We start from the raw sequence: 19,455 nt of genomic DNA, 5'->3' as shown, positions 1-19,455 counted from the left end.
ATTTGACATTTGAGTTGTCTCCTCTGTCAAACTTTTCTCCTTTGCCTTCAGTCTTTCTGAACCCTTTCTTGTCAGAACTTCCACCTTTCCTGGAAAACTTCATACCCTTTCCGAATTTCTTGTAGGCTATCTTTGTGATACCCTTCACCATAAGAGCACACAGATGCATCATCTCTGCATCAACATCCATTTCAGATAAATTTTCAGGTTCTGAATCATCATCATCAGAATCTGATGACTCTGAATCAGACTGTATGATGAGAGCCTTTCCTTTTACCTTCCTAGAGACAATTGGCTTTTCTTCAGTCTTTAAAGCAACTGTCTTAGACTTCCCTCCAAGCCTCTTCTTTCTTTACTCCATCTCAAGTTCATGAGTCTTGAGCATCCCATAGATTTCATCAAGAGACATATCAGCAAGTTCATAGCTGTCTCTTATTGTAGTAGCTTTCAAATCCCACTTTTCAGGAAGAGCTAGTAGGAATCTCAGATTTGAATCTTCTGGATCATATTCCTTATCCAATAATGACAGATCATTCAACAGCTTTGTGAATCTTTCATATGTATCAGTTAGTGACTCATCAGATTTTAAGTCAAAGTGTTCATACTCCTGTGTGAGTACTATTGTCTTCCTGTTCTTTTTGATGGCATTGGTTTCTTGACATCTCACTTCCAATGCATCCCAGATTTCTTTTGCAGTCTTGCATCCAATCACCCTGTTTGACATGACATTGTCAAGTGCACTATGAAGCAAGTGTTTTACTTTTGCATTCTTGCCTAGTGAAGAGATGTCTTCAGTGGTGAGTTCTCTCTTTTCTTTAGGAATCATCTTCAATGGCTCATTCCCAACTGTAACAGAAAGCTTTGTGGGCTTGTGTGGACCATCATAAATTATGTCTAAATATTCTGGATCTGTAGTTTCCAGAAATATGGCCATCTTCACACTCCATACAGGGTACTCAGACACCCTGAGCATAGGAACCCTGATGGTTTCATATCTACTGGTGTTTTGAATGGGTTGAACCTTTGCAGGTTCTTGAGGGTCTTGTATTTTTGATTGATCGGATATGATTGATTGTTTGTTTGGATCTTAACTATTTGTAAGCTTAACAGATTGGCTCTGATACCACTTGTTAGGCCTCGGTGATACTATAGAAGGGGGTTGAATATAGTATCTACAATCAATTCGATTATAAACACAAGTATGTAACATAAAATAAGTTTATTCAATATATCAAACTCTGTTACAGTAGGTTTAATCTACTCTCTCAGTGATGTATGATATCATTAAGAGCTGTTAGGGTTACAATTAATAATATTCTCGTGAATGATAACACTTATAGTGTAAACCCTAATCTGTGTTTATATACTACACAGTTACAAGATATCTCCTTATTGATATGATATGTTCTGTTTCCTAAAATACATCAATCAAAGATTATCTATTGTAGTCCTTTAGTTGTACAACTCTCCAAGCATATCTTCTTTTATTTAATCCAGATCATCTCCTGTAAATCAGCCGCTTTTCATCCATGAAGTGTATCCGCACTTAAATTCTGATGTAAGTCTTGATGGCTTAAGTTCTGATAACTTCCTATCTTCAGTAAGTTCTGATTTCCAGTTAAGTTCTGATAATAAGTTCTGAAACTAAACAAATCAGATTAGACATGACATCACAAATATATCTAACATGATTCATCTGTTCTTACTTTACTTTCATAATACATCGATTTGTAAAGTAATTGTATTCAACCCCTCTTAAACAATTACTTTAGTGGGAAACAATTACAATTGCATCTATTGATTACGAGGTTACTGTGAAATGAAATTAATGCTAAAAATTGAAGAAGAAGATGATCTTCCATTAAAACTTGAGAGACAAATTTTTATAAACTGAACTAACTAAAACGTAATTTATAGACTTAACTGATATAAATATATCCCCAAATTCAGTTTTGGAGGATGAAAATATTACAAAACTATTTATAAATTATCAAACTAAAATATTGATTTTTGTTGATTGCATTGTTTGACCAATATTGACTAAGCAATCCGAATGGGAAAAACTAGGGGTGTTGTACAACCCCAAACGCGTATTAATTTAGGACAAACCGTAACTTTCAGGACTCGGGGATGGTAAGGTCAACTATCTCCCCTAGCAATTCCTATCGCCAAAAAAAAGAGAGAGACAAAAGTCAACTTTTCCAATTCTTACCAAGTCACCTAACTACCTACGATTAAAGCCTAGCCTACCAATAAATCCTATATATGTATATGCTGTCTCCACAAAACATCACCAGCAACCAAGATTTTTTAAAAGTTTTTGCAGCTCTCATTGAATTTCTGAAGAACATTGTTTTCTTTTCTGGGCTTATTTGTTTACAACTGTGATCAAGTTTGTGTGTAAAAAATGGCGGGATATTCAAGTGGGAAGCAAAGGGAGCTAGATCAAACACCAACATGGGCAGTAGCTGGTTTTTGTGCAGCTTTTATCATCATCTCCATTCTTCTCGAGAAAATTCTTCACAAACTCGGTGCTGTAAGATTATTATTATTATTATTATGCATTTATTATGCATTTATTCTTCTTTTCTTAAACTCCACTTTCACCTATTTCATTAATCTTCTGTTATGATTTTCCTGGATGAGTAGAAGAAATATGGGGTTCTTTTTTAGACTACTTATTAGACTTTATTTCTTGACTCTCTTTTTTTCTTCATTTTCTTACCAAATTGACACCCCCCCCCCCCCACAGTGTTTAAAAATTAGTTGGTCAAACCTGACTAAGCAGTTCTACATTTGTTCACTCATTTCCTACTTTTTTAATGCAACTTGATTTTAGTATAAATACAAGGCTCAATAGAATCTACGTGGACCGGGGATTTCAATTTTATATTTGTCACACAATTTTGTTTGCTCTGACATGCTTATGTAAATCTCCGCTCCCATCCTCGTCCCTTTTGAATTTTCGAACTTCACACTTCATAGGTGACAAGATAATATGGAATGTTTTAATTGATCGTTGTTATGTGAATTCAGGAGGTCCATTTCATATAATGTTGTTATAGCCAATCAAAGTCAGACGCGTGGTATTTGTAAAAAAAATAGGGGGACCGAATATGGTATCTGTAGCATTATCCAAACAATTATGCCTCATATCCGCCATTAAGCCCGATACCAGAAAATGTAGCTTCCAAGTTCCACTTATCTTTTGTCAAGTTCCATTGAGAATTTGAACTCATGACACTAGGCTAGCAAAGAGCAATGATTAACCAAGACTTGATTCTAGTGTATGGAAAACTTGCAAAGTTCATCTAAAATATTTTTCAAATCAAATAATATTCACATTTTTCTTGGTTTATTCTATTTTAGTTTATCTACTAATTTTCCTATATAACTCTTGCATGTTTTCTTGGGTAACTAATTTTGTATAAGCTTACTTGTCTTCAAGCAACATAATAATATTAATAATCATTGAATTTTTTTTCTTCAGTGGTTTACCAAAAAACATAAGAAAGCTCTTTTTGATGCATTGGACAAAGTAAAATCTGGTAAGCAGATGGAGGGAGCGAGAGAGAGAGAGACCTATACAATGTAGACCTCTATAGTCCAATATTAACTTTTCACTGATTTGCTGCAGAATTGATGATTCTCGGTTTCATTTCATTAATACTGACATTCACTCAATATTACATTGCTGAAATTTGTGTTCCGGAAGATGTTGCCAACTCAATGTTGCCATGTCCTCGTAATACTGGAATTAAGAAGAAATTAAGTAGGCTTTTGGAGGAAGAAGAAGCAAAGCCACCACCTAAAGATTCTAAATTTAGTTGCAAAGAGGTAATGCCTTTACAAGTAGATACACAGCTATCTCATGCTATTATTTATTTGCGTTAGTTAATTGTAGAATATCGTCAAAGAGCTTCCTTATTAATGCAGACATATATCCGGAAACATTAAATTTAATTTTTACTTAGTCTTATAAGGTTATTCCAACTACCAGTTTAAATAGAATTAGACTTAACAAATGTGTTTTTACTGAATTTTAGACGAATAAAAACTGATATTTTTGTCTGTCTAGAAACTTCAAGATAGCTGAATAATATGCATTACAACCTTCCAATGTTGTTGTCCAGTGCTTCCGGTAATTGTAATTCAAAGTTAGTAGCGTTTACTCCGTGACAAGTTCCTACTAATAATAGTTGTGATCATTTTAGATTAATGCTTAATATTTGTTGTCACATATTCGAACCTTATCTTTTCTGTTCCTCAGCATTATTGGCTCTTGCTTTTGCATAACCTTTTGATATGCATAACAGATTAATAGTCTATTGCTTAATAATACCCTGGGAACAGGGAAAAGTACCGTTGATAAGTAAGGATGGACTGCATCAGCTACACATCCTCATATTCTTCTTGGCAGTCCTTCATGTTATATACAGTGCGATAACTATGGCTCTTGGAAAACTAAAGGTATTCTATAAACTTATAAGTTGCTCCTTGATGGATTTTGTTGCAAAATTGAAATGGCTGAATGAATATACAATCATCTTACTTTTTTTTTGTACAGATTCGAGGTTGGAAGGTCTGGGAGAAAGAAACTGCATCTAATGATTACGAGTTTGCCAATGGTATAACTTATTAACAAGCAGTCTCCATTGCTTAAATATTTGTTCTCTAAAATTAGCATATCTGGGTTATTTGAAACTTAATTCTTCTCGTTAATGGAATATGCAGATGCTTCAAGATTTAGGCTCGTGCATGAGACATCTTTTGTTAGAGCCCATACAAAATTGTGGACTAAGATTCCCTTCGTGTTTACTATTGTAAGATATCGTCTCTTGCTGTTCTGAATGAGACATCTTATGTACGTTGTTGCACTATATCTCATTCAAGTATTCAAAACAATGACTAGGACATGATATTCAGTTTTATAGCTTAAAATTTTAGTGTTACAAATTTACTTACTTTGTACCACTAAATATATATTGTGCTGTGTAACTTGTCAGTCAAAATTTGATGTGGTTGGTTGTCCAATAGTTGTACATTTTTAAGTAACTTAATAATGTCAAACTTCTCATTCACTAGCATATTGTTCACAGGGATGCTTTCTGCGACAATTTTTCCGGTCTGTTACAAAGACTGATTACTTAACCTTGCGAAATGGATTCATCAATGTGAGTTTCGAGTTTTGTATACTTCTGTAAATGCTATGTTGCATAAAAGGCCAAATATAAATTATTTTTTTCTTCTTTTTTGTAGGTTCATTTAGCACCGGGAAGCAAGTTTGACTTCCAAAAGTATATTAAAAGGTCCCTAGAGGATGACTTTAAAGTAGTTGTTGGTGTCAGGTAGGTTATATTCTATACATCATAAGGCATTGACAAACTGTTTTTGCATATTTGTTATATAATTTTTTTTCTCTTCAATTTGCAGTCCTGTATTGTGGGCATCATTTGTTATTTTCCTGCTCATAAATGTCGATGGTATGTATCTTTCCATAGGACTTCCCTAGGAGAAGAAATCAGTTCTATTTTAATAAAAATTAACTGTTTAATTCATTACAGGATCTGAAGCACTATTTTGGGTATCATTAATTCCACTGGTGGTAAGATATCTGTTCTAATCATGCATTTGATCCATCTATCCAGAAGGAAAGCCCTGACTGTATTTTTTGACAGATCATATTAGCTGTTGGAACAAAGCTACAGTCCATTTTGACAAAAATGGCTACTGAAATTATTAATAGACATGCAGTGGTCCAAGGAATTCCTCTAGTTCAAGGCTCAGACAAGTATTTTTGGTTTGGTCGGCCTAAATTGGTGCTCTACCTAATCCACTTCGCACTATTTCAGGTACCAAAACTTTTTAATAGTATTATTAATAATGATATAAGTTTAGAAACTTTAATGAGTATTTCAACTCAGTAAAAACGATTGCAATGTTTGTATTTTTTCACACTCTTGTGATGTGAAATTTCCTGATATCTGCGGGTAATTATAATAAGTCATTTGCTTCATGGCCTTACCGACGAACATGTGGCATGTGGTGAAATTGGTGGGTCAGTTTGTCCAGGGCGTGTCAGGCTGTCAGCTTCACAGTGCATCAGGTTCGGCGTGGACACGCGTAGGAGAGGAGCAGATCTGGTGTAGGCGTTACTGGGGTGTGTTGTTGTGGCAGTGTGTCAGATTCGGCATTACAGGCGTGGCAGGTCTAGGAGAGACCTGCATTCTGACATCATGTTGGCAGCCCTTTTGTTGGAGGCATGTTCGTGTCAGGTGACTTAGGCTTCTTGCACCAGTCACATGTCCAAGCACACATGGGACCGTCTCGGGTTGTGTGGGATGTAGTGTTTTCGTACTGGGCTTGGTTAGGGCTATCTCCTATCAGGCCCTTAGCATACTATCAACAAGTTCTATAAGACAGAGGGACAATGTGTAATATGTTTGCTGAAGAGGCAGCTATATCCAAACCTCAGGGCTTCAACTTAAAGCCGGTCACCCTTCTACAAGCGTTCAACTTCTTTTTTTTTGGCTTTAAAACACATGTTAACAATTAATACCAATCCTTATGTTTATTCTTAAGCTCATTGTTCATCTAAAGGAACTCTAATCAATTATGTGGTTTTGCAGAATGCATTCCAAGTAACGTATTTTTTGTGGATAACGGTAATATACAACTGCCCTCCTGTTATTTGTTAACATAAATCAGTATAGGTTATATGATTAAATGGAAATATACAAGTTCCCCAACAGCTGAATTTTCCTCTTATTTGCAGTATGAGTTTGGCGTGAATTCTTGCTTCCATGAAAACTATGAGTTTTTGATTGTCAAACTTTGTATTGGGTGAGTGTTTTGTTGCATAAAAATGCTTACTGCGGCAATGCCATATAAAACCTCAGTTAGTTAACTGATGATATAAATTTTGTCGAACTGCAGAGTGTTGGTGCTTGTTTTATGCAGCTATATTACACTTCCCCTCTACGCCCTTGTGACTCAGGTAATTTCTCTTTTGATGTTCTTTCTAGTAGCTAATAAGTAATATTTGATTAAGGTCACATAAATAAGGTCTTGTTGGATTTTCACAAAGTCTGAAAACAGTGGTAACTCGATGACATCTATCAAAATATTTAGCTTGCAGCAGAGTCTCTATTGAAACAATCAGTTCACTCTCTAAAGATTTTACTTACTAATCTATTGGTGGTGGTGCACGAGCATGCACAACATAAACAACTCCCCCCCCCCATCAAAACCATGTGCACATACGCAAACCTTTAAAGAAGAAGCAAATGTTACATGAGCTGTACCAAAATGCAATTAAGATAATATCTCTCTGAATGCCACTTCATTCTCAGATGGGCTCACATATGAAGAAATCGATATTTGATGAGCAAACTTCCAGAGCCTTGCTGAACTGGAAGAAAGCTGCTAAGAAGCATGCCGGAAGAGCTGGGGAATCTACTACTACTACTATGCATAGAGGAAGAACAGAAGAATCTGCTAGGCGATCTTTTGAGGATGCTGATCCAATCCCGATTGCTCCAGTGGCATCAGCTTCAGTGTCCAATATTCACTCCTCACCAGCCACACTTCATCGCTTCAAGACGACCGGGCACTCTTCTTATGACGAGTACAAGATGTCGGTTTTGGAAGTTGATCACCTTGCTGAATCCGCCACAGCCAGGTTGATTGTAAGAGTTGATAATGGCAATACAGATGTTGAAAAGACAGTACTTCAGCCCAATGAAGAACTGCAGTAAGTTGATTTTACATTTGGAACGCTAGCACCGCAACATGAAAGTTGATTTAGGCAAGTGTATAATAAAGCCACTTTGATTCTTTGTATAGTTTTTTTTTGCGCAAGTATATTAAGTAGCTTGTTGTAGCTTACCAATTTTGTTCATCAAGTAAAAAGCAATAGAGCACATTTGTCAAGACGTTTCCTCCTTATTTTTCCCAAGAGCAATAGTAATAGGTTATATGAAGAGTTGAAGTACTAAAGTTTGTTTACTTGATACACCTTTGCCAGATTTTTAGGCTATAAGAACTTCAACATAGAAGACACTTGCAGAAAGTTAAGGTACTTGCTGTTAGGCATGCTTGTCAACTTTGGGCCGGTCCCGCACGGGTTTATTTTTGGGCATCTCCCAAAAGACCTCATGGAGTTGTCTGGCTGCTTATGGCCCGACGGGTTTGTTTTTGGATCACTCCCAAAATGCGTCATGCTAATTGAAGTTGTCTGACTGCTAATATTCTAGCAAATTACGCCTCCCAGAAATGATGTGGGACAACTTCTAACACTTTTACTATTTCAGGTCTGGATTATGGAATATCAGAATCCAAAGAACAAAGTTTACTAGAAGATAAAGAATCATTAATGCAGATAAAAAAAAAATCCTTTTAAAGCTTGTGCATCAAACCTGGAATTATAAAAATACTGCAAAGTTCAGCACATGCATTCATGCTTCCTATATTAAATCCTGTGCGGCAGCTGATCTCTATTTTCTCTATAACTACTTCATCTGTATATGTATTACTTCATAATAAAATGGCATTCTCCTGTAAATCTTTGTCATTATAGTTCTAACTTTATCATTTTAAGTCTACAAATTTCACGTTTGATAAATATATGCACAAGATTATGGAAATATGTATGTAGAAAAACTTGGAACATAGGAAAAGGAAAAACTATGGCTAAAATAATTATATAGAGAGGCATACTTGAAGAAGTTATCCACACTTGAGACCTACCAACTTAATACAGAAACGTATAGAAACAAAGAAAAGTAGAAAGGATCAATCATTGACACTGCTTCGAATATTCGACAATGGCTGACAATTATTTTTCTTCCTTCCCAGATAACTAGCACTCTTTTCACTCTTTTAGTGTCATCACAAAAGTTGTTAACTCTAGTCTCAGCATCAAACTCCAAACATAAGCTGCTATTTCTATGCAGGCATGTCAGATTGTTTAGCGCCCACTGCAAAGAATTCTGTAATGACTTCAAGTGGCATACCCTTTGTTTCAGGCACTTTTAAGTACACAAAGACCCATGCTATAGCGCATACTACAGCATAACAGCCAAAAACACCAGAAAGCCCTACACTGCTGAGCATAACTGGAAGAGAGTACGTGACTATAATGTCCCCGAACCAAAATGTCAGAGCAGTTATGGCAATGCAAAGGCCACGAACACGCGTAGGAAAGATTTCAGAGCAGAGAATATTTGGGATTGGTCCAAAGCCCATGACAAAGAAACAGAAGTAAACAATAACACAAGCAGTTGAAATAATGGCGTGGAGGACAGAACCCATGCTAATGGTGTTTGCAAGTACAAGGAGAACGAGGGAAGCTAGTAGGACAGGCAAGGTACCTAGCAGCAGAAACCTGAAGATAGAATACCAATGAAGAAAGTGGAAATATTAAACAAATAATCAACTTATAGAAAGATCAGTTCAAGCACTATCGTGCACTCTTAAACTTTATCGGCTTAGCCAAAATCCCTATTTAAACTTCCTTTAAGAATACTAAATAGAGTAATAGACTACTTGTCTTGAAAACAACTTAAAGATTATTAGTAACGACACTATGTTGATTGTGGAAGCTCGAGGATAAACAAGCCTTGCAATTTAACACTTCAACTATATTACTTAGAAATAAGAAAGTATACCATGTCTAGGCTTGTAAAACAAATATATAATTTACCTTCTTCCGGCAAAATCCATCAGTCTCATGGCAACAGCGATGCTTGGAATCATCAATAAGGTTGTGAGTCCACTTATAAGGAAAGAAGCAGACTCTGAACTGATACCCAAATCAGATAAAAGAATTCCCACACCCGCTTGATCCAGAATTTGAGGAGTATAGTACATTACCCCGTTGATGCCAGAAAACTGCGAAACAAATGATCATTGTCAGAATTGATCGGCTAATTTAGACCTTTCATAAATTAAAACAGGCTCATTTGAGTGATTCAAATAAACGTCTATAGTTCAGTTTAAAGAACCTTCCTGGCTAAAAACTAGGCAAAATAGCTCTTGCAGCACTTTTCGCACATAATGAAGGTTTATGTTTCTGAAGAAATGTAAATACCCTTTTACATAAACCGATTACTTAAACGGGTAGTAAAAAAGCAACTTCAGATCAGTTCAGAGGTCATCCTTAAAGGAAATACATGTAATTTTGGCTGCACAACTGAATGCAGGTCTTCAAGGTTAGAAGTTTACATGGAAGTTAAGTTGCCTCAAGTTGCTGCATTCAGAACAGCGGGATAACCATTTAAATTGGCAAAAAAAAGAAGAAAAATAACCATTTATAAACAATCCTCCATGAGACTAAAAGCAAGAAATCAATCTTGTATGTTGGGATATAATTTTTTCAAAAAATCTCTAACTAAAAGAAGGTTATGTTTTTCTTCACTTTTAACAGTGTAAATTCCACGATTAGCAGTGGTATATTTTAGGAAATGAGCCCCTACAAAACTAAACTTGAATTTGATATATACTACAGACTAATACAGTACCTGCTGAAGTATTTGAATTCCTACTCCGACGATCAGTGCATGCTTCACACCTGGCTCAAGAAGATCAGTCAAACGTGGCCCTCTCTTGGCAGATTTAGGCCGTTGAGTCATTGCTGCTCCCACTGGGTGCTGAACTGGAAGATTTTCTACATGAAGGACAGATTGGCTCACAAGAGCAGATGCATGAACTGCATCTCCTGCACTCATGTCAGCACCGGAAACTGATAAGACAGAACCACGCCGAGATTCTTGGTTATTTTCCTGGTGTAGGTAGATTCTTTTAAGTTCTCCCTTTTTTCCATCATGACCTTTCCTTCCTGAATATTTGTATGCTAAATGCCAACCGCCACCAATACCCATGCTACTGACTGCCTCACCAGCATTTCCTTGGAAGAGGCTGCTATGATGCCGCAAATTATATAAGCTGCCCTTGGAGGCAGCACCTCCTTCTTTTTCTGTAGTGCTTGTTTGACGCGAGAGTAATGGGCTCCGTAGGTTATCATCAGACTCTGGTCCCGAACCATCAGAGTAGTGGCGATCACCATCTCTGTGAAGATTTTCTTCGTCCCACTGGTCATTTTCAGGTTGTTCAGGTACATTAAACATGCTACCGGTATGTGAAAAGAGCATACTTCGCATACTTCCCATCTCTGGAAGCTTCTCATGAACACTGCCAAAGAGATGGACCATAGGATCCATCAGAGAAGCGCTCCGGTTTGCCATGCTTCCAGTACGAGACATCATACCAAGCATACTCTGGCCTCGTACAGCTTTGGCAACCAACGACTGGCCCTCTTCAGCACCATATAATTTGATTTTATCTTTCTCTACAGCATGATCTAGGTCCCGTGTAAGCATATTGTCTGGCTCAATTACATATTCTTCTATAGTTGTATCACCTCCAGTTCCAAGTCCTTCGACTAACAAGACCATTTCACCTGCAAACACATGATACTTAAAAATAAGATCACCGCCATGACTCACGAGTTCCAATCTTAAATGAGTTCAATTTTACTTTTAAAAAACTCATGCATCTAAAGGAGCTGCCGCATCTGTTATCATATTAGATTGTCAGAATGTTGCTCAGAAAGCACATCATCAAAGTTGCTGCTCAATAAATGAAACAGAATCGAATCTCGGTTGAAATAGGATGAAGTTTGTTTAGATACTCTAAAGGTAAAAGGGTAGCTCTGCATGAGAGATAGAGAGAGCGGGAGTGAGAGTGAGGGAGAGAAAGTGGGAAATGGGAGGAAGATAGACTACAATTATTTATTATTAAGCTTGAACTGATCTTCCAGTTCCTTCTGTGATCTATGTATACAATGAAAGAAAAACAAAATTGCATTGTTTAAGAAACCCCCCAAAATAACTGAAATAGCAACATATTAGTCAGCAACATAATGCAGAGAGCCAATCAGAGGAAGTAAAAGCACAGTAATTATTACATCATTTCCTCAACACATACAATGTAGACAAACCTGAGACATCTTCTCTTCCACGTAATCGTTGTAAAACATGTTTAGCCTCTTCCATCCGACCTTTACTAGCAAGCCACCTAGGAGATTCAGGCAGAAAGAATACTGCCGATACAAAATATATAATAGATGGTATGGAAAGAACCCCAAGCATCAACCTCCAGCTAGGATTATTGATCAATGACATTCCAAAAACCATGCAGTAAGCAAGAAACATTCCAACACAGCCAGTGAACTGTGGAAGGGTATTTAACAATCCCCTTATCTCTGATGGTGCCGTCTCAGATATATAGAGAGGGACAAGAGTGACAGCAAGACCAACTCCAAAACCATCTATAAGCCTTGCAATAAGCAGGACATAGACATTGGGAGACCAAAACATCACTATACCGCTAAGAAAATAGAGAACAGATGAGGCTATAATCATAGGGCGCCGCCCAATTGAATCTGATACTGGTCCAGAGAATGTTGTAATAAGAGTTGCTCCAATCAGTGACATTGCTACAATTAGCCCTTCAAGTGTAGGCTGGGATTCCAAATTAAATTCCCTTTTAATGTAAAGAACTGCCCCTGAACAGCTCGTTGGATAAGTATCATGTACATCGAAAGCTAGAGCTATTTATAAATCAAATTGTGTAACAACTAAAAACGGGAAACATTATTCTCACTTCTAAATTATTACACTAATTTACTTCGGAAAGAAACAATCAACCAATGAAAAGTAATAATGTCTGACTGGTGAATGTAATATAACCCAATTTTCAAACAACACAAAAAGGTAATAAGGTTACTATATGCTTATATACCTGCTATTGTTGCATTGTCCCATCCTTGCAACATATTTCCAATCGTGGCAGAAATGGCCACAAGCACAGCTCCTCTCATTTTCCTTAAATATTGTTAAGCTCGTTGATGTGGGAAATTGCTTAATTGCTGTTTCCACTGTTAGATCTTGTGCAAGCACGTTACACTGGCAGGTCTCCGGATCATATCCTTTATGTACATTTGATTTTAAGATACTGAAACCACCACATATTCACTCAGATTTCATATGTAATCTACACAAGTAATAAGAAATTTCTAGTGCACGTAGAACAAATGTACAATACAAAATTAAAAATCAGTTGAAGATAGTTGCATCAGCTAACGGCAATACGACTATTAGTACACATCTTTAGGCATGTGTATTTTTGCATAAAAATGAAATAAACTGTGAGATAATAGTGAAACACGAAATGATCTAAATCAAACACATTAACACAATATGTAAAAGAAACATGGATGCTGGCATGTGATTCATTGGAAAGACACCGAAAGAGAAGTGTTAGAATTAATCAAACATGCAGACAAAGTGTTTGCATAATTAAACATATTATGGGGGGTGAGTAGAAGAGTGAAAGTGAGGAGGAAATAACATAACAGAAAGTATAGTAAATAAATGCAATTTACTAGTTCAAACCGAGATGTCGCTAACCCTATGACCAAGGAACTGCTGAGTGCTGCTGATATTTTCACTCTTCTCCCCCCGCTTTTTTTTACAATGTTTTGATTTCTCATGCTGTTATTTTTTTATTACAAATCATCAAGATTCCCCTGATTTTATCCAAGTTCTTCTTTTTCTTTTTCTTTGGTGCAAGTGTAAATAAATTTTCAGTTTTTTCTTTTGGCTAGTATGTTTAAAATCGTGAGAAAGCATGAGCCACAAAAAATGTACTTGGTAGCAGATTAACTGATAAATTTGTTTTCTTTGGACAAATAAGTTTGAATTTACAAATTTAATTAAATTAACAAGTCATCTTTGTGCTATACTATATCTTGTAAAAACGATCAGAGATGGAATTATATCGTCAGCTCTTCTCGCTAGCATGATATATTATTATACCCCCAACTTTTGTTATGTTACATTTAGGTGTGTGAATGAGGAGCTAGTAGATTCAGACTCTGTTTGGTATTGTTGTTCAGATAGTTTCAACAGTTTTTTGCTGAAAAAATGTCAAAAAGGTATTTGGTAAATTCAAAAAATTACTCTCTGGAAAAGCGATTTTGGTCTAAAAGCTGTTATTAGCAAAAGCATGTCATAGCTATCAGTTTCAATATCAAACATTCTCAAAAATATTATTTTTATATATTATATCTCAAAATATGCATAAATTAAAAAATTACCAAACAGTCATCTAAATTTCCCGACAACACTTTTTTCACCGGCACTTCTCCTCACAGCACAACAGTTTTCAACAACACTGCCAAACAGAGCCTCAATCTCTAAATTACTAATGTATCAACTTTGATGTATTTATTGAAGGAGAACATTATTATTTTTCTGCTAATAACTTTAAACCTTAATTACACTAAATTCTAGTTTTAGTTATGGACCACCTGACTTTCCTGTTGTCTTTTGTTACCTAGTTAAACTGTTGTTTCCTAGTGGATTGTTATCATTGTATGGCCAGAATGATAGTACCTTAATTTGGTTGTTAAACTCTTTTATTTTGTAGCTCCTCAATGGGGGATATATTTCACATCTAGGCTCTCATTACGAGGCACAATTATATAATTTCAACCTATTTTCTCTATCCATTCTTCTTCTTTTTGCATTCTGTTGCATTACTTTAGTTATGAGAACCTAATTGACTTGTCATCATGGTATCAGAGTTTGAATGCAAAGGATGCACTTTGCTGTCTTTCTTTCTCACTATATTTATTTTCTTCTCAAACCTTCCTCTGTAATTCACCTGCTTGATTATTAGTGTGAACCACCTCTTCTATACACCCTCTCATATCTGAATTCATCTTGTCTTGAAACTAAGCAGTGGCTCAAATCTCTCAAAATTCTCAAACCTCTTAAAACCCTTGCCTCTCCTACCAAGACAAGGTCAACCCTCTCTTATTACACCCTTCTACCAATGCAACCTCTATCCAGATTGATAAGCTAGATTGATAAGCTACAGGGCATTATAGACTACAGAGCATGGCGCAGGTGCATGGAAATCAATCTTTCCTCCAAACAGAAACTGGATTTTGTCAATGGCACTGTACCGTTTCCGACATATGATGCTACAAAAACCGAGATGTGGGAGACGTGCAATAACATGGTGATGGCATGGTTGACTGGTAATATCTCATCTACTATTAAAATATCAGCTATGTACATGTCTACTGCCGGAGAGATCCGGTCTAATCTTGAAAAGAGGTTTGCCTTAAAAATGGCTCAAGAAAATATATACTGTGCAAAGCCTTGTATGCCTTAAAATAAAACTCCATGTCCGTCACAGAGTAATATACTTGTATGAAATCTCTTTGGGAAGAGCTTGACTCTATGAACATTCTACCTGTTATCTCTAGTCCCACAGCTAACGTCCCCAAACTTCTTGAAAATATCAGTACCTATTAAAAAGAGTCAAGACTTTTTCAATTTCTTAATGGTCTCAATGAGATGTTTATCCCCCAAAGAAGCCAACTTTTACTGTTCACTCCTCTTCATACTGTAGAGACTGTTTGTGCAGCTCTTGAGCAAGAAGAAGCTCAAAGAGCAGTGTTAAAGCTGTCATTTTCTATTCCTGATGTGATGTCCATGTATGAAAAAACTAAATCTAAGATAAAAAATTCAATGTACAGCCTGTGGAACCAAAGGCCATCTTACGGAGAAATGTTGGTCCATAGTAGGTTATCCTGAATGGCAACCAAAAAACCCATCTTTTCAACCACAAAGATAAAACGTTATCCCAAGAGCCAAATCACACTCTATTCCTAATAAATGGCCTCATTCTTCTAGACCTAAGCTGGCTGCTACAGCACACACTAGTGCTTCTACCCCAGCTAATTCACCGTGTCTTCTATTTATCTCTCAATAAATAGAGCAACTAGCGAAGCTCATGCCTCAAATGCAGATTAGCCAAGCTAAAGGGAGTGAGACTGATGAAGAACTTGATTACCATTTTTCTGGTATGATGTCTAGTTATAGTATCAAAAATGACGACAAAGGTTAAATTATTGACTCATGAGCTTCAGATCATGTGACACCACACTTGCTGAACCTTATAAACCCCAAAACTCTATCCACACTCCAATCATTAACCTTCCTATTGGAGACATAGCCACTATATATCACTGTAGAACTGTGATACCGAGTTCAGAACTTGTGCTTAGAAATGTGATGTGTGTTCCCACCTTCAAACATAACCTTATCTCAGTTTAAAACTTGGTTAAAGATGCAAACTATGAGGTTCAGTTCTTTCCTACACACTGCAATATTCCGGAAAACTCAACCAAATAATCGAAAGGCATTAGGAGGGCTAGGAATGATATCTACTACTTAGATGTAAAAGCTCCAGCTCCAGTTCAACCTGCAATATGTCTTACTGCTGATCTGTAGTTACCAACCACTGGTAACCCTCTTACTCAATCTCAGCATAATGATATTACTCCATTATCTCTTTGGCATCATAGACTTGGACATGCACCTATAGACAAATTGCAACAAATTCCTTGTATTAAACTTACACCAAATATCACACACAAGTTTTTCTCACCTGTTTAATGTCAAAATTCCTCTTGTGCAACCTTAGCCTTTGAACTTATACACATTGACATTTGGGGACCTTACAAGGTTCCCTATAAAGGAAAATATAGGTTCTTTTTTTTATAATTGTTGATGGATATCTCTTTTACAACACAAATCAGACACTCTAAAAAACCTCAAATCCTTCTTCCAAGCATGTCCTCTGCAGAAGCAGAATACAGATCAATGACTCTAACAACTTGTGAAGTCACTTGGCTCAAAGCATATTTAAAGGACCTTGGATTGAAATCTTTACCTCTAAGAAAGAGGAAAAAACAAAAGTTTTAGCGCGTCTTTCGAGTAAGATTGCGGAGTTTTTTGCATACTTAATGCCTTTGTTCTCAAATGTGATAACAAAGTTGTTATAGCTATTGCAGCTAATCCAGCCCTTCATGAGAAGACTAAGCATATGGATATAGATTGTCACTTCATTAGAGATCATCTCAAGGCTGTTCATATCAAGACTGAGCACAGTTCTTCTGTTGATCAAGTAGCTGACATAATTATAAAAATTCTCCCTGCACAATCAACATGCTGCCAAGCTGGGAGCTTTCTAGAAGTCTGCTCTTCCAGCTTGACGGGGAGTATTGAAGAAGAAGATTATTATTTTTCTACTAATAACTTTAAACCTTAATTACTAGTAAACTCTTATTTTAGTTATGGACCATCTGTCTTTTCAATTGTCTTTTCTTGCTTAGTTAAACTGTCTTTTCCTAGCATGGTTGTTATTAATGTATGGACAGGATGGTAGTACCCTTAATTTAGATGTTAAACTCTTTTGGTTTATAATGAATAGGGGATATTTTTCACATCTAGGCTCTTATTATGAGTCAAAGCAATAAAATATATCTCAACCTATATTCTCTATCTATTCTCCTTCTTTTTACATCTTGTAACATTACTTTAGTTATGAAATCCTAGTTGACTTGTCATAAGTATCTAGCTCGAACTAAAATTCAAAATTTTATTTGGTCAAAAAATTGCATGTGTATAAACTCATAAGAAACATTTATTCACAAACTGTCAGCGAAGAACTATGTTTATCACGAGTTAATGTACAATTTTATTAGTTCTACTTATTTTAGTAATAAAAACAAAATTAAAAAATAAAAATATAAAAAACTTTACATATCAAATAAACTAGTACTAAGTGTTTTAGCTTTTGCATCGAGTAAAGAAAATTATTCATACGTTATTTATGTTATTTATATCTGAAAAATTATATGTGCTTATTAATAATATAAATAAATAAAAACTAAATATACAGTTTTATTTTTAATATTGTTGTGGAATAAAACCTGAGTACTTTAGTATTTAATGCTAGGATTGGTGAGTTTCGAGCTTTAATGGCTACTATTGCGTTCGGGACTATCGATCCTTGCAATATGCCTATGTATCTCTGTGTTGTAGAGAATCAAGCCAAAAACATAGTTCAAGGTTGAGGGGTAGAGCCCTTTATATAGAGGTGAGTCTAGGGTTAGACTTCTGTTTGGGAGACTTGGTGGACAAGCCTCCAACTTAGATGGTGATTAGGAGTCCTCTTGGGGAAGGAGAACATAACCTTCTATGTAGGACTTTGAATCCGTTTAGAACACATGTCTCTGCTCTTCCATCCGTATTGGGCCTAGTCCGTGAACAGCTCGTGTTCGTGGACTTGGACGACCTCCGTTGGTGGGCCTTGGTTGTTTGGGCCGTCATACGCCTGCTACGAAGCTTTGGACCAGACATGTCTGCTATGAAACTTGGACCAGACAGGTCTGTATTGGACTTTTCGGACAAGAAGCCCAAGTGCAATTAATGCGATATTTAATGTGTTTTTAGGATGTATTTTCTATCCATATCATTTACCCCCAACTTTCGTAAATACTGCTCGAGTTTTCGTGGAAGTTATAATGGTCTAATCGCGACTCGGGGTACTTTTGGCCCTTCTCAGGTATCGGCCCTTCACGGGTATCGGCCCTTCATAGGTATCGGCTCTTTATAGGTATCGGCCCTTCATGGGTATCAGCCCTTCATGGGTATCGTCATTTTATTTTAAAGTGTGGAGCGACCTACACATTTACAATGACTTATTAGTGCGAGTATACACACTTAAGGCATTTGCATAGGCTATTTGGATAGTGTTTAACATTAAACGGCCCTTTACGGGGCTAAGAAGCGAGCGTTTATCACCGCTCAACCTTCATCGAGGTTAATTATAGGGTGAAAGCTGCTAAATGGCCCTAATCGGGGCTAATCGGCCCTAATCGGGGCTAATTTCCATGTATAAGTTGCCAATTAGGCTTAAAAGAGCCTAATTTTAAGCTACAATGCACTAATTGGCCTTAATCAAGGCTAATCTGCCCTAATCGGGGCTAATTAAGACTAATCAGTATGCATAAGACACTAATTATCCTTAATTCACACTAATTATAAGAATGAATGGGTTGAACAACCCTAATCTGGGCTAATTTCATCATACAAATCACTAATTATCCATAATTTGGGTTAATTACACCTAATATACATTAATCAGCCCTAATCTAGGCTTAATTTCACTAATCGGCCCTAATCTGGGCTTAATCTTAAAATCCTGAAAATTTAAAAAATTTCAAGATTTTTCTGATTTTTTTCCATTTTTTTCGAAATTTTTCAAAATTTTCGAAGGGTGTCGTCGGGGTTGAGCAGAACCTCCTGGGGCAGGAGGCTCTGCTCGGCCTCATACCCCCAATTGTGGGCTGCTAGGCCAGTTTGGAGGAGACCCTCCTGGTCGGCCACCTCCTAGTCGGCCACTTCTTGGTTGGCCTGGAGGTAGTTATCCTGGGGTTCTTGCCCCTCACTTTTTTTTAAGCTTCTCACTAGGAGTTCGAGGTTTCTACATACCTTTTTATGTCCTTGTTACTCTTGGTTGTCCATGGAATTA

General features: G+C 36.6%; 2 protein-coding genes and 1 long non-coding RNA gene across 3 annotated transcripts; 2 read left to right on the top strand and 1 right to left on the bottom strand.

Moving 5' to 3' along the window:
- The first annotated feature begins 2,132 nt into the window (after positions 1-2,132).
- LOC141712809 (MLO-like protein 10) lies at positions 2,133-7,932 on the top strand. Its single transcript, XM_074515882.1, has 15 exons — positions 2,133-2,536; positions 3,491-3,548; positions 3,638-3,837; positions 4,354-4,470; positions 4,568-4,628; positions 4,735-4,823; positions 5,100-5,174; positions 5,260-5,348; positions 5,434-5,483; positions 5,565-5,605; positions 5,679-5,852; positions 6,630-6,665; positions 6,776-6,843; positions 6,937-6,997; positions 7,353-7,932. The coding sequence occupies exons 1-15, from the start codon at positions 2,408-2,410 to the stop codon at positions 7,755-7,757; spliced, it is 1,653 nt and encodes a 550-aa protein (XP_074371983.1). The 5' UTR covers positions 2,133-2,407; the 3' UTR covers positions 7,758-7,932.
- Positions 7,933-8,677: 745 nt separating this feature from the next.
- Positions 8,678-13,305, bottom strand: LOC141710889 (monosaccharide-sensing protein 2-like). Its single transcript, XM_074513386.1, has 5 exons — positions 12,802-13,305; positions 11,999-12,565; positions 10,521-11,458; positions 9,704-9,891; positions 8,678-9,385 (listed from the first exon to the last, which is right to left on the bottom strand). Exons 1-5 carry the CDS (start codon positions 12,878-12,880, stop codon positions 8,947-8,949), a joined length of 2,211 nt encoding a protein of 736 aa, XP_074369487.1. The 5' UTR covers positions 12,881-13,305; the 3' UTR covers positions 8,678-8,946.
- A 1,146-nt stretch (positions 13,306-14,451) lies between these two features.
- On the top strand, positions 14,452-17,362 carry LOC141712808 (uncharacterized). Its single transcript, XR_012571710.1, has 2 exons — positions 14,452-16,380; positions 16,723-17,362. It is a non-coding gene; the product is annotated as an uncharacterized LOC141712808 (long non-coding RNA).
- The last annotated feature ends 2,093 nt before the right edge of the window (positions 17,363-19,455 follow it).

Source organism: Apium graveolens, chromosome 3, assembly GCF_009905375.1.
Source record: "Apium graveolens cultivar Ventura chromosome 3, ASM990537v1, whole genome shotgun sequence".
Lineage (NCBI taxonomy): Eukaryota > Viridiplantae > Streptophyta > Magnoliopsida > Apiales > Apiaceae > Apium > Apium graveolens.
This window is presented reverse-complemented; position numbering and strand designations above follow the sequence as displayed.